A 16564-nucleotide genomic window follows, 5' to 3' on the forward strand; every position below is an offset into this window, starting at 1 on the left:
CTGTGTCCCCAGCTTCACATGCATCTGGGTGATACCGCCACACATTTGCAGCTTAAAGCTGCCGTTTCAATATCCTAACATAACAAATATTAATGGAACAAATGCTCAAGGGAGGGGTCACGCAAAGTACTTGCTAACTTCTTAAAGGGAGCTGGTTGTACAGCCTGAGAGGGTTAGGAGTTGGGCAGGTCCTCGGGGAGGGGGCGGGTCCAAATACTGGGCGAATGATATTCAGAAAAAGGGGAAATAGGGGATTTCTCAAGTCTTCCCATTCACTGCTCCATCCCTTACCAATTAAAATTTTTTTCACAGAAATCGAGGAGGCCATGTCCACTGACCTTGTACCGGGTGATGTCATAGTCATTCCGACCAATGGGACCATCATGCCTTGCGATGCTGTTCTGGTCAGCGGAACCTGCATAGTCAACGAGAGCATGCTTACGGGTATCAATGTCCCCCCCCCCCCCGCTTTCTTTATCTAGCAGAGATATTCATTTCGTGAATAGTTCATCCTGATTATAAGAAGCTTACCTGTGTCATGGATGGTCACCTCCTACACTAACGTCTGAGAGGGTGCAGACTTGCCAACCAGTTTCATTTTGCCTTGTTCACACCTGGTATTAACATGCATCCTAGGTGATCCATTCACAAGTAGACAGCGCTAATTACAGGTGTGAACGGATTGAGACATTGCAGACAGATGCAGACATTTGATCGAAATTGAAGGAAAAGTATTTGCAGCTTTTGCAGACCGGTGGGAAATTTATCCAATTTCACTTAATTGGTCTAAACCTTTTTTAAAATTTGCAAATAATTTGCCATTGTCGAGTGTCTGTGCTGTAATAGTAATGTATTCTAAACAAAAAAAGCTATTTCAACATTACTCACATTTTCCACGACGTATCTGTGTGAGCTGAGCATTTCAAGCCTGACTCGTATAAAAACTAAAAACAGAGAGAGACTGAGCTGTTGAATTCCTGCCAGGATATCAGCTTTGTGTTCATCCAGACAGGCTCAGGATTTACTGTATTTCATCTTTTATGGATGTTAATACCATAAATACATTATATGGATGAAAATATACACCTGACAATCTACACTTGACAAATCACCCCAAATTTGAAACGGCAGTGATAGGTGGCGGTAGCCACCATGTTATGAACACAGCCACTTGCCATCTAAACAGATTTCATTGATCTTTTTGCTAACTTCCCAGGAACATTGTATAGGTCAGTGATTCTGAAACTGTTGGGCGTGAGGTGATTTTTATGAATATTCTAAAATAAACTTTTTTTTTTTATTATTGCTGACCTTCCTGCTTAGCAGTTTTTATTGGTAGCAGTCCACTCATCGTGGGGAACTTGGTGATTTTTTTATGGGTAAATTTAATTAAAGTTGGGCTTTAAGGGTCTTTTAGAGTGTGGTAGGTAATCTTGGGCAGTGTTATGGCAATATTTTTGTTATACAGCAGTATTTTTCTTTGGAGGAATTTTATTATGCGGAAATTTAATTTTAATCATCATTAAATCATTAAAATATGCTTATTAAAATTAAATTGTATATGCGTTGGGGTAATACATTGTCTTTCTGACAGCATAATTTCTAGATTGTTTAATTATTTGTAGTTATTTGTAAAAGTTCCATATTTATTGCATTGCATTGCATCACACAAATTTAGATTAAGCCAAGAACACCTTTTTTTCACTTTTATAATTTGTGAGTTTTTTTTTGGCATTGATGTGTGTGTTGGTGGGAAAAACTAATGGGTTCCCCTTGGTGCCCCACTGCAGGTGAGAGTGTGCCCGTCACCAAGACCAACCTTCCCAACCCTGGGCAGGTGGCCAAGGGCTCTGCGGGCGACGGCATCTACAGCGTAGAGGAGCATAAGAGGCACACGCTGTTCTGTGGCACGACCGTCATCCAGACGCGCTTCTATGCTGGGGAGCCTGTCAAGGCGGTGGTGATCCGCACAGGTAATACTCTGGCTGGGGCACTGTTGGCCAGAAGTCAGTTCATATTTGCTTTGTCACGTATACGTTTGTCTTAAAAGTCACTTCTCATGTTGAAGTGCTAAGTACGGTATACAGCTTCTGGTACTACTGGGCAGGATAGTACTGATCTGCAGTTTGTTCCAGTTAACAGCTTCTCTGTTTGTGTGGAAATGTGACAGTTTGTCTAAATGTATACCTGATGACCATGTGTGAGCCCATGCCTTTCTTTCCGTCTTTCTTTGTGTCCATTGTGGGGACCCCCGCAGGCTTTAACACTGCCAAAGGTCAGCTGGTACGCTCCATCCTTTACCCCAAACCCACGGATTTCAAGCTGTACCGGGACGCCTATCTGTTCCTGCTCTGCCTGGTGGCCGTGGCTGGCATCGGATTCATCTACTCCATTGTCCTCAGCATCTTGAAAGAGGTGCCCTTACCGGCGGGTGCGGAAGCAGGCGAGCGGGATGCTGAGAGTGGGAGCTGCCTGACACCATCCTGCCATCCTCCCCACCAAACAGGTACCGGCTGAAACCATCATTATCGAGTCGCTGGACATAATCACCATCACGGTGCCCCCGGCGCTGCCTGCCGCGCTCACCGCTGGCATCGTCTACGCGCAGCGCCGCCTCAGGCGCATCGGTATCTTCTGCATCAGCCCTCAGAGGATCAACATCTGCGGCCAGATCAACTTGGTCTGCTTTGACAAGGTATTCCCAGTGCAGCCTGCAGGGGGAGCTTTTCGGAGTCCCGCTCTTTTGATTCAGGCAGCATCAGGTTCATGAAGGCTGTCGAGTTTACTTTTGGCCTCCACTTACACACAGCCAGCTCTAGCTATAGGCAGACTAGACGATTGCTCAGGGTCCCCAAACTACCTGCATTGTCGAAGGAAGTGAAATGATTATCGGTTTTCATGGCAGACGGGCCTCCCGAGTAATGCTTTGCCTGGGGCCCCTCAAAAGTTAGCACCGGCCCTTCACTTATGAATATAACTTTTGCTTTTCAGACGGGCACCTTGACTGAAGATGGCCTGGACCTCTGGGGTATTCAGAGAGCAGAGGATGGCCGGTAAGGTTCATTTTGTCAGTGTATGAAACTTGCCAGCAACTTTGGGGCCTGATCCTGTCCCTTGACCCCCACAGCTTCAATCTCTCTGAGTCGGACAACTTCAAGGAGACTCTGGTGCAGTCGCCGTTTGTGGCCTGCATGGCCTCCTGCCACTCACTCACCAAGATTAGCGGGGAGCTGTCTGGGGACCCCCTGGACCTGAAGATGTTCGAGGCCACAGGCTGGGTAGGTGATTATAGCCAAGGACACCGGTAAGCTCATCATGAGCTTCGGGTAGTTAATCCAAAGACTGCTTTTGCTATATATCCTTAATTAATTCATACGTATTATTAAACCATTTGTAATTTCGTAGCTTTACCCTGTTCACTGTGCAAATAATGACTTGGACAAAATCCTTGCTGCCAGAAAGACTTTGGGATGTGGAAAAGACATGCACATATCTGGCTTCTGTCCTGTCTCGACCCCCCCCTCTGCCAAACACAGATCCTAGAGGAAGCCACGGAGGAGGAAACAGCCCTCCATGACCGCATGATGCCCACTGTGGTGCGACCACCCAAACAGCTGCTTCCCGAGCAAGCCGGGTCCGACGATCGGGACATGGTGCGTCATGACCCCTAGCAGCCATTTCTTCTGTCTCTGCTTAATGCTCTGCAATGTCATCAAACGCTGGAAACCTTGCACTGAATTTCATTACCTACTTTCTAACTTGATAAACTCTTAATCACGTTTTATCAAGTCCCAAATTTACTACTGTGATGCCCGGCTTTGTGTCTCCGAGGAAGTTTCTCATTTTAATGGGACGTTCTATTCCTCCCTGTCTCTCTTCTTACAGGAGCTGCAGGAGCTGCAGGTGAATAATCTCGTCCTGTGCTCTTGATGCGTGGTTCACTCATCATCTGAATGAGGCCATGTGGAGGTTAACCCTCTCATGTCGCTCTCCACAGTCATCCTATGAGATTGGCATAGTGCGCCAGTTCCCATTTTCCTCTGCGCTGCAAAGGATGACTGTGGTAACCAGGCGGCTGGGAGAGAAACATATGGACGCCTACCTCAAGGGGGCGCCGGAGATGGTGACCAGCCTCTGCAGAAAAGAAACAGGTTGGGCTTTATTGTTTCGCTTCTTTTAGTTTGTTTTTTGGTTCTTTATGGATGGGTGGATAGATTTTTCTTTTTGACTGAACAGGCTTGCAGTTCGTTGTAAATGTCAACTTTAACAAAAGAATGTCTAGCTCTTTTTGAATGGCTGTTTTCTGTTAGCCAGGGAATGATGTCAAGTAGAGTGCCTGAATATTGTCTTCATAATCATCATGTCAGTAGGTCTCTTCTCCGTAATGATAGTTAGCTGCCTAGGCCAGTTGTTTAAAATTGGTAAATTTTACTTGAAGACATCACTTGAAGATAAGCATGGAGTTACATTCTATGCGTCAGATGTATGTCTGACTGGCCCATCCTTACAGCCATCTGATTGGTCTTTCAATCCCCTCACAGTCCCAGATGACTTTTCCACAGTTTTGGAGGACTATACCAAACAAGGCTTCAGAGTAATTGCTCTAGCACACCGTCAGCTGGCGTCAAAGCTCACCTGGCATAAAGTGCAGAATATCAGCAGGTATCCATCGTCTCTATACACTGCCCTGCATATCCCTTGTGTTTCATCGAGGCACACCATAATCTGTCTGTATCATCACCATAACCTGTCCGTGATGTCACCCTCACCCGTCCGTACCATCTCATTATCCTGTCCGTGATGTCACCATAACCTGTCCGTGATGTCACCATAACCTGTCCGTGATGTCACCATAACCTGTCTCCCTACCATCACCCTAACCTGTCCATGCTGCCACCCTGAAGTCTAGTTCATATTTTATATTTCCATGTTTGCTTTTGTGTGCTTTCAGGCTGAGGACAGTTATGTACAAACTTGTTTTATGTGGATCAGTCCATCTCTAGTAAACAATTATCCTGCACATGCACAGGAAAAGTGAAGTATGAATTGGCCTTAACGCGTCCGTACAGTCACCATAACCCATCCATACAGTCACCATAACCCATCCATACAGTCACCATAACCCATCCATACAGTCACCATAACCCATCCATACAGTCACCATAACCCATCCATACAGTCACCATAACCCATCCATAGTCACCATAACCCATCCATACAGTCACCATAACCCATCCATACAGTCACCACAACCCGTCCATGCTGTCACCATAACCCATCCATACAGTCACCATAACCCATCCATACAGTCACCACAACCTGTCCATGCTGTCTCCATAACCTGACTCTACCCGTCACCCTAATCTGTCATATTACTGCTAGCATTGCTAGCAGTTCAGTGAGGAATAATTTCCAAAATATAACTATTTTGAATTAAGTCTTCACTAGGGTTAGACCTGTTCTGTCGATAAATCTAACACATTTCCTCATAGGTCCTTTTGTTATGAGGTCATAGCTGTTTTATCCAAATTGCCAAAGTACTGAATTACATATAGATTAGACAAACATCAGCAGTCCTATTACTGATAATTTAAATTGTTGAACTGACTGTCACGGATCCACATTTACACAGCCATCTCCGGACTGGGGGTCACAACTATTGTTCTGATTCTGAATTACATACATCTGTCATTCATTTGTAATTGTCATTATGTCCTATTTAGGGATCACATTGAGAAAAACATGGATTTCCTGGGGCTGATCATCATGCAGAACAAGCTGAAGACTGAGACCCCAGCGGTCCTGGCAGATCTCCAGCGGGCTAGCATCCGCACCGTGATGGTCACGGGTGAGGGAGGGGTTGCAGTTTGCGGGTCACTTTGCATGTGCAAACTTAGCTTGTTGATCTGTGAACAGAAGTTAACTTTTGGGCACACAGGTCATCAAAATGTGTCATTGTTGTTATGATAACCGGTCGTTATGGTAATTGTTTCCACACTGCAGAATTGCTGCAGTTGTGATATGAACTTGTGTCAAATCTACTGTACTTTTCGCCAGGTGACAACATGCTGACCGCTATATCGGTAGCACGAGACTGTGGGATGATCCCCCCACAAGACCGGGTCATCATCGCTGATGCCATCCCCCCCAAAGATGGGCAGGCTGCCAAGATCAACTGGCATTATGCAGATAGCCCTGTACAAAACTCCAGCAAGGGTGTTCAAGTGGAGGTCAGTGGTCTGAACACCCCCCCTGTAAGGAGGGTTAAACCTCTGAGGTCTAGGGTTAGGGAACACACTTTCACTGGGGCATGGTCACATTCAATGTCATAAACTTAATTCATGGCAAATAAATTATTTCTTATATATTTGTTTTGGCATTAAACTCATCTTAATTTTAATGTATATTAATGTGAAGTTTGTAGTTTGACATCAACTATCACTTTTTGTTTACTTTTTTGCTAATTTAACCTAATTTTAAAATCTTTAATACTTCCGACGAAGACAGATTACAGATTTAGTCAGTGTTTTTTTTTTATGTTTCTGCAATAACATTTCAGCGAGTTATGAACTGAAATACATGAGACAGATACATGGCATCACCGATGATGCCGCCGACTCCAGAGGGTTAAGGAGATGGCAGTGATTTTTACACAAATTTTCACACGTTTTTTTCCAATGTTTATTTCACAATGATGCCAAGACTTTAAATATGGACCCGAATTTAGTCAATGTTTACTGTATTTGGAATTTTGGTGATCAGTGATCATTGTTGACACAGCACACAGCAACGAAATGTGTCCTCTGCATTTAACCTATATGTGACATAGCACAGGGCAGCTAATTCAGTGCCCAGGGAGCAGTGTTTGGGGGCGGTACCTTATTGTCCGGGATTCGAACCAATCGTTCAATTACAAGTGGGCAAAGCTAACCAGTAGGTCACTACTGATCCCTTATTGGGATCTAGCCAAAATAGTTAGATTTAGGTCGTCTCTCCTGAGTATTTACACTTCGGAGTGTCACAGTTCACCCCCCCCATGCTCGTTTCATCTCTTAGAATGATTCGCCCTCCACAATACGTTTATTTGGCAGGAAGTGGAACTCAGCATGGAGGATGATGCAGCTGAGGAGTCTGGGTCTCAGGAGCAGTACCACTTTGCCATGAGTGGAAAGTCATTTGCCGTCATCACAGAGCACTTCCCGGATCTGGTGCAGAAGGTGGGGCCGCCCGCTGGGTTGTCTCGCATGTTTTGTCGTAACGTGACATAAGCTCTCGGTAACCCCTCCTTCCCTTCCCCTGCCTCACGGCCACTCCGGCAGCTGGTTCTTCACGGCACTGTATTCGCCCGCATGGCTCCGGATCAGAAGACCCAGCTGGTGGAGGCCTTGCAGAGTGTGGAGTGAGTCTGTCGTCTTGTTGGATGTTCCACCTGTTCGGAGCAAATTGCAAACCAGGGTGTGTTTCTTTCATTTGCAGTTATTTTGTTGGAATGTGCGGCGATGGAGCAAATGACTGTGGTGTGAGTATTTGTTTGTTTGTCCATTTAAAAAGTTCAGCTTACTTTAAATGGGTGGAGACATTGATCTGACCTGCACGGTGCTGTAATGATGCTTATGACGCGTTCGGAGACCTCTTTCTGTTGTATTTGTTTTACGGATTGATTGTGTTGTATTAATGTGCTGATTTAATGAAGGTTTGCCAATGCGTCTTCAAAGCGATCGATGTCCCCAGAGCCTCTTTGGTGCCTTTACCCTGGATTGCGTATGAAGTCATTCAGCTCTCGGCTTCTTCTCCACTAGGCCCTGAAGAGAGCTCACAGCGGCATCTCTTTGTCTGAGCTGGAGGCCTCTGTCGCCTCCCCCTTTACCTCCAGAACACCAAACATCTCCTGTGTACCCAACCTCATCAGGTAATCCTCTGACACACCAACATACAAAATGAAGATTCAAGTAAGGGCTGTTTAGCCTTCCAGCTTAATAGTTTTCTGACATTATCAGTAGAGTGACCCTACAGAGGACTGGGATGCACAGCCTCATCTCAGCATCTCCTAGGCTGAAAACGCACTGCTTGCTTTAGTTATTAATGCAGTGTTTGCTTTATCAAGCTCTGTAGGCATTCATTCATACAGCTGGGTACAGTGGATGTGCTCCCCTGGAACCCATAACCTTCTAAATATATGCATTTCACTGTAGGGAAGGACGAGCTGCCCTCATCACCTCCTTCTGTGTGTTCAAGTTCATGGCCCTCTACAGTATCATTCAGTACATCAGCGTGACTCTCTTGTACTCCGTGAGTGTGCTGTGCCCTGCCCGGCCTGCTTCACCTCCAAGGTGCTCCATTGTTTCTGTGCCCTGAAGGTAGTTGGCCAAAATCCTGATGATTTGGTCTTTGACGTTTCAGGTCCTGAGCAACCTAGGAGACTTCCAGTTCCTTTTTATCGATATTGCCATCATTCTCCTCATTGTCTTCACAAGTGAGTATTAGAAGACATCGTTAGTTAGAAACTTTACCAGGGAGCCCAATGAACATAAAGGCTGCCGTATACTAATGACTTCCAGACAAATTGAAATCGAACACATCGGCGAGAACAATCAGTTACGTACTTTAAACAGTGCTGCCAGCTTGTTCGTTCTGTGTCACACCACAAATGAACGTATTGTGGAGAGTGTGTCATTTTAAGAGATGAAGTGAGCATGGGTGGTGCAAAGCAAAGGGTGAACTGTGACTCTGAAGTGTAAATACTCAGGAGAGATTACCTAAATCTAACTATTTGTGCCATTTTAATAAAGGAGATGACAGCTCTTTTAAAATGGAAGTTGCTCTTTATTTACATCCACTATTGGTTCGGTACTAGCAGTGGCACAGCTAAGGAAGCCAATATTTTGCATGTCACGGTTACAATTACTACTTACAGAAATGCATGAATGCACACATTGATTTGCACTATTTAAACTGAGGTGTGGTGCAAAGCATGGTGGTAACTGCATAATTGGCCCTACTGACGAACCCCGTGGTGTCATTTTTATGTCTGGCAATAATGGACAGTGGGTGGGATCAGTTCACCTTGGGTGCTTTACACAAGCAATCGGTAATCACTGCTCATGCTACGTTATGTTGCCACAATAACATTGGATTTTGTCAATGTCATCCGAAGTATAAGACCAGCTTAGCAATTAGGCTGAATTTCCAAGAGCAAGTTAGCATCAGGGCCAAAGATGTATGCTTTTTGCCAATGATATCGTCCAATTTTATTCAGAATCCATGGTTGGTGACGCCCTTAAGATGTTACTTATCTATGACACCTGGAGTTTTCTGTATCGCACATGATAAACGCTGAATTTCCACAAACTTGCCTGTGGTCCCTCTTCTTGTGAGCTGATGGCAGTACTATGCTAACCTTTGACCTGAAACATGAACACTGGCTGCTCTTTGTGTCCGTGTGCCTGCAGTGAGTCTGAACCCGGCTTGGAAGGAGCTGGTGGCTCGCCGCCCCCCATCAGGCCTTATCTCCAGGCCACTGCTTTTCTCTGTGATGACCCAGATCCTCATTTGCCTGGGTTTCCAGGCCCTCTCTTTCTTCTATGTCCAGCACCAGAGCTGGTATGAGAAGTGGACACCATACAGCGAGTGAGTACCGCCATTATATGCCATACGGTATGTTATATACAGTATGTTTTCTGCATATTTTTGTAATAACTGGTGAACTTGATGTGTAATGTGAGGCTTTTAAAGTTGTTTATTCTATTCATTTCTTTTTATTTTTGTATATCTATTATGTAAGGAAGCATAAGTATTTCATTGTATATTCTGAATAGATTTGACAATAAATTTGAACTTGAACTTGCCTACTAATGACAGAAGCTTCATCTTCAGAGGTTTTGGTGGTGATTAGTCTCAGCCAGCTTCTCCTTTTCTCTGTTTCTCTCTGTTCTTCAGCGCCTGCAATGTGTCTGATTTTAGCAATATGTCAAATCACAACAACACCGAGATGGACGAGCACAACATCCAGAACTATGAGAACACAACTCTCTTCTACATCTCCTCCTTCCAATACCTCATTGTTGCTATCGTGTTCTCCAAAGGAAAGCCCTTCAGGCAGCCAAGCTACAAAAACTGTATGTGTTCTTGTTTTACTTGGATCTTCTCCAGATGTGTAAGGTTGTTGCTTCTTGAGTAAATTCAGTAGTCGGTGAATAATGCTGTGTAACCTCATGTGGGGCATGAGTGACCACCTCATGTTTATCTCTCTGCAGGGCCCTTCGTGCTGTCAGCTCTCATCCTGTACTCTTTCCTGTTCTTCATCTTGCTGTATCCAACCTCCGCTATCGACAACTTCCTGCAGGTGAACATGCAGTCGCAGGTGGACAGAGTGGTTTTATGAACGTTTTGACAAGTGGAGTTCTGAGTATTGTGATTCAAATAAAAGGCATAAATTTTAAGGATTAAAAAAAGCCAGCTTGTAGTGGAAGACGTTATAGTAGATAGATGCTAACAAACTGAACACACTGTTGGGTTCACCCCATGCTCTCCCCTTTTAGATCGTGTGCGTTCCATTTGAATGGCGAATGACAATGCTTTTCATCATTGGGCTCAATGCGACTGTATCCATCCTCATGGAGGTATGTTACTGCGTGACTTCTCTTGTGATTTAAGGAATTTGACTCCAGTGTAGGTTATGGCCTGTTGCTTAATTTACCCGAATCTTTCAACATAGATACTGAGTCATGGAACCTAACATGATATTTTTGTGCATGACGGTACACTTTTGGATTGCCCGTAAGTTCCTTCTCTTCCCTTCAAGGCTGTCCAGAATGCATTTTTGATACTGACATCTCCTTAAATGTAACCTAAATGAGCCTGGTCCCCCCTGCCTGGTTTGCCGTGGAAAAGAAAGCATGGCCTGCCTCAGTACACACTCTCGCCAGGTTGCTGCTCCTCAGTTAATCGGTTGAACTTCTATCCTAACTTTATTAGCACTGGGACATAAGAGCTGACAGGAAAGAACAGTCGTGAGGCGGATGCCTCATAATGCCACCATTTGAGTTTCACTGCATCTAAGAAGGTCATACGTCCCACAGTTTAAAATAGCATTCTGAACGCACCTGGATGCTGAAAGAGTTACAGCTTACTTTCAGTCAAGTAGCTGGAAGGTTGCCCTGTGACTGGGACCAGGCATCTCAGTCGTGGCCACTGCTTTACCTGATCCCCGTAGGGCCCCTAGGCTACTGTGTGAACTCTGTATGGAAGCTTAAGGCACCACACTTCTAAGCAAAGCTTTCTACATCTAGCACAGACCTGCCATCCCAAAGCAGCATGACTGTGCGAAGCCCAAAGGATGAGACTGCCAGGGTGAATCATTTTACAGAAACATATACAGCCATTTTGAAAGATTTCTATCAAATCAGGATCTCAGCTAAAGTGATTTTTTTTCCTTTGCTTTTATTCATTTTTTTATTTTTTTTTTAATAACCCCTGCAAAGATATTCCCAGCTATTATACCAGAGAATCATATTCTGGATTGATTCAGGTAATGACAAGTTAAGTAAAGATGATCAGTAGCTCTCTTAATTTTCTCCTGCCCAATGCAATGTTCTTTAGATGTTCATCCTTGACATCATCTTATGGAAACTCGTGTTCAGCCGAAACAAGCAGGGCAGCTATGCCGTGACCCCTGCTTCACAGTCACCTCAGGTTGGAAACCTCACGCTTCGTTCACTATAGCTTTCACTTCCTCATGTCCCTCTTCACCCTGCCCTCTTCTCACACCTCCCTCCATACTGCCTTTGACTTTGCATGTGCACACAGTGATTGCTGTGATCAGTTCACTCCCGTGCTCTACCCTGGGCTCCTGGTGCGGGAGTTCCTTATAGCTTTTCGGCTAATCCATTAGCAGCTCCACTTGGCTGTATTTTTTCTGTAGCATAGTACATATGCCTTGTAGCTATGAATGGAGAGCCTTTATCAGATATGTGATGATTCATCATAGGGTTGTTTAGAGGTCTCATTCTGGGACCACAGTGTCTCTTCTGATCGGCTGTAATCAACAGGAATGGACCTGTGGGTCTGTGAGTTCTGGTGTTGCTCGGCCTTGCCCCTGTGGTGAACCGTCTCAGGGTGGAGGCTGTGGTGAACAGTCTCAGGGTGGAGTGAGAAGTTTAAAGTTGGTGGAGTATTCAAATTCAGTGCATTATTTTAGCCAATAGGCTTTTTTTTAATCATAATTATTGTTATTATTATTATTAATTGGTGGGGGGGGGGGTAGTTTTCACAACTATGGTAGGAAGTCCTTTATTCCACCCCATGAAACTCTGGCTCATGACTTTTTGAACCATTCTTTTGCTAAAAGCTTTCCCCCTCTACATACGTCCTACTATTCGCATGTGCTGAAGTGGATTCTCTTTCGATAGTAGGTAATTGTTAGATAATTTTACCATTTAGTAAATTTAGTAAAATTTCCATATGGTCATGTATTACACTAAGCATTCCACGTCGGACTCTGGGATGCAGAAGGGAGAAGATAAGCTTCACTCCAGTGAAAATTGGCTGATGTCTTGTCGTTCTTACCATTAACAGTCGGCAATTGAGTGCTGGGGCTCCAAGTGGCCCTTGTGGCTTTGCTGCCGGAGGAAGCAGGCCCCAAAGGCGCGCTACATGCACCTGGCCCAGGAGCTGCGCGTCGACCCCGACTGGCCCCCCAAACCCAAAACCACCACCGAGGCCAAGACACCTCCAAGTCCTGAGAGCCGATCCTCCCACATCCAGTCTGCCTCCTAGCACTTCCTCTCGCCTATGGGCTGAGGTGACCAAAAAGGGACTGAGATAGTGGAATGGTAAGCACTGAACGTAGCTAGTGACCTCTGGAACGCAGAGCCACTCCAACTAGCATTAATCTCCCAGGTTATTGCTGCTCTCCTTCATACTGTAAGGTTGTGCTTTTTGGATTCTCAGGCTGGGAACTGTCGTCTCTTATGCTCATGGGCCTCTTCTCTGGCCATTGCTCATTTTCACAAAAAAAAAAAAAAAAAAAATCTAAAATGCAAATGGATTGTTCAATGGGATTTTTAAGATGGTATCATGATTTCTTGTGCAAATCATAATTTCCACACTGAGAGCTTAAAAATGGTTTTAAGGATTAAAAATTGGAATTGGCCATGGGTAAATGCACTTTTTTTTTTTTTTAAATAAAAAATCTCAAATGCAGATATGGCTTTATGATGTAACAAGCTGCTGAAATGCTGCCAGCTCCCATGTTCCTTATGGCTCTTAGTTAATACTGAAATTAAGATGTGTTTTGTATATTTCTTCCTGTGGAAGAACATTCTAAAGTATGATAATTAAGAATGGAAAGGCATTGTGAACAGAACAGTCATTATGATCGGAACTACGGTCTGTTTTCCGAAGTTCCGACAAAGGTGGTGTGGAATGATGACACGTGGCGGCCTGCCACCTCCTGTCATCTGTTGAGCCCAGTAACTACATCCGGCCGAATTCCGGCACAGCATTTCATTTTGTCGTTTTCTTTTAAAAATAAATCGTTTGCTTTTCAATGACTAATAATGACACAAATTGTGACAGATTGTCCTATTGTAATTGACTTAAAGTAATAGCAGAAAACATGGAGATAGCGGCAATGTTAGGTTTTACCAGAGGACAGGGAGCGGGGAGTTGTGCTTGTGTCATTTGTAAACCATTTCAGGTCATCTTTGGCTGCTGATTTTGTCAGTTTATTACTATTTTCATTGAAATTGTTAACTTCTGACTGGGCGAGATCTCTAACTTGGTGCATGGTAGTAAAAAGGCCAAAGGTGACAGCGTGGGCAATTACCTAGTGACCCATCAGGGGAGCTTAGACTGAATTGAATTCTTTATCAAATCATGTTAATTTTGTTGGATTTATCTGTTATCAAATGTCAGTAATTGTGGGAAATATGCAACATAAGACCTGAAAAAAATGTTTATTTTTGTTTATAAGAGGTTTCTTTTTTCCTTTTTTTCACAAACTGCAACACGGAGAAATCTTCTTGATGCAGAACCAAATCTGTGCATCAAGAAATGTGCTCCAGCTCGTTCTTTTAGTCCTCTATGTAAATGACCACCCTGGCTCCCCTTGATAGGTAAAGCAATAAGAGTAGGTGGAAACCCGTGTGCTTTTCCCGTTTGTCAGTAGTACAAGATGTCAGCAGTGGGTTTTGGAAGGAAAAAATGGAAGCTGTCTCTCTTGTCATTGCTGTTTTGTATACCTTAATTTTGTTGTACGATTGAATAGCTTTTGTATATAATTATTGAATTATATCCACTCTCCATCAGAAGTAGTAAATATTCAAAACTACTCTACAGTACTTTTTATGCATTTTAAATTTCATGCAAGATTTTATTACAAAAGCAGTTTACTTTAATTATGTGTACTCAATCATCAGAAATGATTTCATGGAATTCCTCTACAGTATTTTATTTTTAAACCAATGAAATTAAGACACCGTTTTGATTTAGTGGTACAATTTTTTTTTTTATTTTGTGTGTATCACATCACACAAGTATATAGGCTTTGCTGCTAGTACAGTTCAGCTTTGGATCTTGGAGATTTTTATTGAATTTATTGCCTCAGGTAAATGTAAAGAAAACTGCGAACATTGTATTACTTCTGTATATGGATCATTGTAATAATGCTTTTGGTAACTTTCTCTTTTCCTTCTGGCAGTTCAGAATTATGCATTTTTTCCAAAATATATGTAATGAATTTGCAAAATTTTCTACGCGTAATTTATTTTTATTTATTTTTATTTCATTTCCATGGGCTGTATTTCTAATTTTGAAAGCTGTTTATTTACTTTTTTTTAAAAAAAAAATAAACATTGAGAATTTATTGTGGCGTACATTTTGTGTTATCTTTTTCATTTTACACATTATACTTTAAAAATACAATAAGCATGTAATTCCCGAGGCATGCTGCCAACCACTGCCCCATTGACTTCTGGGTTGAATGGGACGATTTAAAAAAAAAAAAAAAAAAAAAAAAAAAACTGAAAAATAAATGATGTGGGGACAGCATATGCCGGCAGAGCTCGAGACACTGAGGAACCGGCAGCTACCAGTCATCTTAGGCCAATCTCTTGCCACTGGAAACCAACCTCTCTCAGCCAACATGCACTATCGACGAATGTACACCACCTTTGGCACTATAAAAAATCTTATTGCGCTGGTCTCGACTCACTCATTTGGAAGGATTTAGCTGACTGTCCAGCTAAATTCGTTAACATCATTAGATCATTTCATGGCGAATCATGTGACCATCAGAGCTCTAGAGTCAGACCTTTTTCCTGTGCGAACAGGAATAAGACGGATGTGTAATGGTTCCTGTTCCCTTCAGTATCCTCCTCCTATGTGTCACCCATCTTTTTCCTTGGCAGCTTCAGCATAGCCATAGTGTTGCAGTGGACTTTAGGCTTGACAGGAGCCTAGAATGATGATGATGATGATGATAAATGAATATTGAATGGGTTTAGAAGGGTGACAAATTATTTTAATGCAGAATAATAAAAAAAAGCATTATGAATATTATAAATAAAACTAAGAATTATTATGAAAACCACAAAGCACATTTCACTGACAATCAAACTGTATGTTGGCAGCGGAAAAATGCATACAATCTGCTGCATCGTGCCTTTCTAGCTTTGGCAGGACCCGTGGTGTTGCTCTTCGCTGTTGTTATACTTTATAATTCTTCATATTTTAATATTTCTCTCTTCCATTAATTTGAAATCGTTCTGTTGCGATCCATGCTTATGTGATTGGCTAATTGTTGCACATGGCGCAACCCAGATCAGAAGGTTCTGTTGGGGTATCCTAACCTAGCTTAATGTGCCTATGAAAACATGGGACCAAGCATGTCTGGTATTGGTGTGGGACCCAATGGTCCTGCTGGTGTGGGACCTAAGGTTCCTGTAGCACTAATGGAAGGAGGGTAAACAGTCCAGGGTTGGGGTGCGAGATGTCTTTGGTGATGCAATGAACCTATCGCATGCACCGTGTATGCTGCAGGTCAGCGATGGTCGGCAGCGGGATGCCGATGATGTGCTTGGCAGTTTCACATCTGTTACAGGGCCTTCCTGTCAGCTACGGAGCAACTGTCATACCACACTGTGGTATGGTACTCATTTTAATTGAAACTATATTTTTTTAATTGACCAGTTGTGTAGCCTAATTAATTGTTCACATGCCAGATGTCACTTGAATCTAGCCTAATGGTAATTTATTTGTATATACCAATATTATTCTATATGCTATTGTGTTATTGTAAAATATTAATATGATTTATTTCTGAGCTGGATTGTACTTCTAAATATATAATAAATTAAAAAAAAAATCATTTTGTTACATGCTCGGCTTTCTGAGCACTGCAATACTGCATATGGACATTTAGAGGTGTGTGATTTAAACAGCCCTCCAGAGCATGGAGTGAAAAATGGAATTAAAAGCGGGAAGTAAAACTAGTCTGTTACAGAATGCCCATTAGGATCATTTACACACAGTGCATCGAAACTTTGGTGTTTCTCCACCCAAAATG

The 16564-nt window shown here is 43.1% G+C and overlaps 1 protein-coding gene across 6 annotated transcripts in view; it reads left to right on the forward strand.

Annotated features, from left to right (window-relative positions):
- The window catches only part of atp13a3 (ATPase 13A3), a 38352-nt gene extending 23493 nt beyond the window's left edge, over nt 1-14859 (forward strand). For 4 of the 6 annotated variants that reach the window (XM_048977663.1, XM_048977664.1, XM_048977665.1 and 1 more), the window contains 24 exons: nt 313-444; nt 1791-1973; nt 2258-2415; nt 2507-2695; nt 2992-3053; nt 3128-3278; nt 3537-3653; nt 3886-3903; nt 3998-4151; nt 4542-4662; nt 5724-5848; nt 6058-6230; nt 7092-7217; nt 7320-7399; nt 7477-7519; nt 7800-7909; nt 8193-8289; nt 8401-8473; nt 9450-9627; nt 9937-10115; nt 10254-10342; nt 10539-10619; nt 11599-11691; nt 12574-14859. In XM_048977663.1, the coding sequence (XP_048833620.1) occupies nt 313-444; nt 1791-1973; nt 2258-2415; nt 2507-2695; nt 2992-3053; nt 3128-3278; nt 3537-3653; nt 3886-3903; nt 3998-4151; nt 4542-4662; nt 5724-5848; nt 6058-6230; nt 7092-7217; nt 7320-7399; nt 7477-7519; nt 7800-7909; nt 8193-8289; nt 8401-8473; nt 9450-9627; nt 9937-10115; nt 10254-10342; nt 10539-10619; nt 11599-11691; nt 12574-12774 (2933 nt within the window). In that variant the 3' untranslated portion in view covers nt 12775-14859. Of the gene's footprint in view, nt 1-312; nt 445-1790; nt 1974-2257; nt 2416-2506; nt 2696-2991; nt 3054-3127; nt 3279-3536; nt 3654-3885; nt 3904-3997; nt 4152-4541; nt 4663-5723; nt 5849-6057; nt 6231-7091; nt 7218-7319; nt 7400-7476; nt 7520-7799; nt 7910-8192; nt 8290-8400; nt 8474-9449; nt 9628-9936; nt 10116-10253; nt 10343-10538; nt 10620-11598 lie in introns of all 6 variants that reach the window. The other 2 variants (XM_048977666.1, XM_048977668.1) reach the window with 2 other exon arrangements.
- Nucleotides 14860-16564: the final 1705 nt, after the last annotated feature.

Source organism: Brienomyrus brachyistius, chromosome 15 (assembly GCF_023856365.1).
Source record: "Brienomyrus brachyistius isolate T26 chromosome 15, BBRACH_0.4, whole genome shotgun sequence".
NCBI lineage: Eukaryota > Metazoa > Chordata > Actinopteri > Osteoglossiformes > Mormyridae > Brienomyrus > Brienomyrus brachyistius.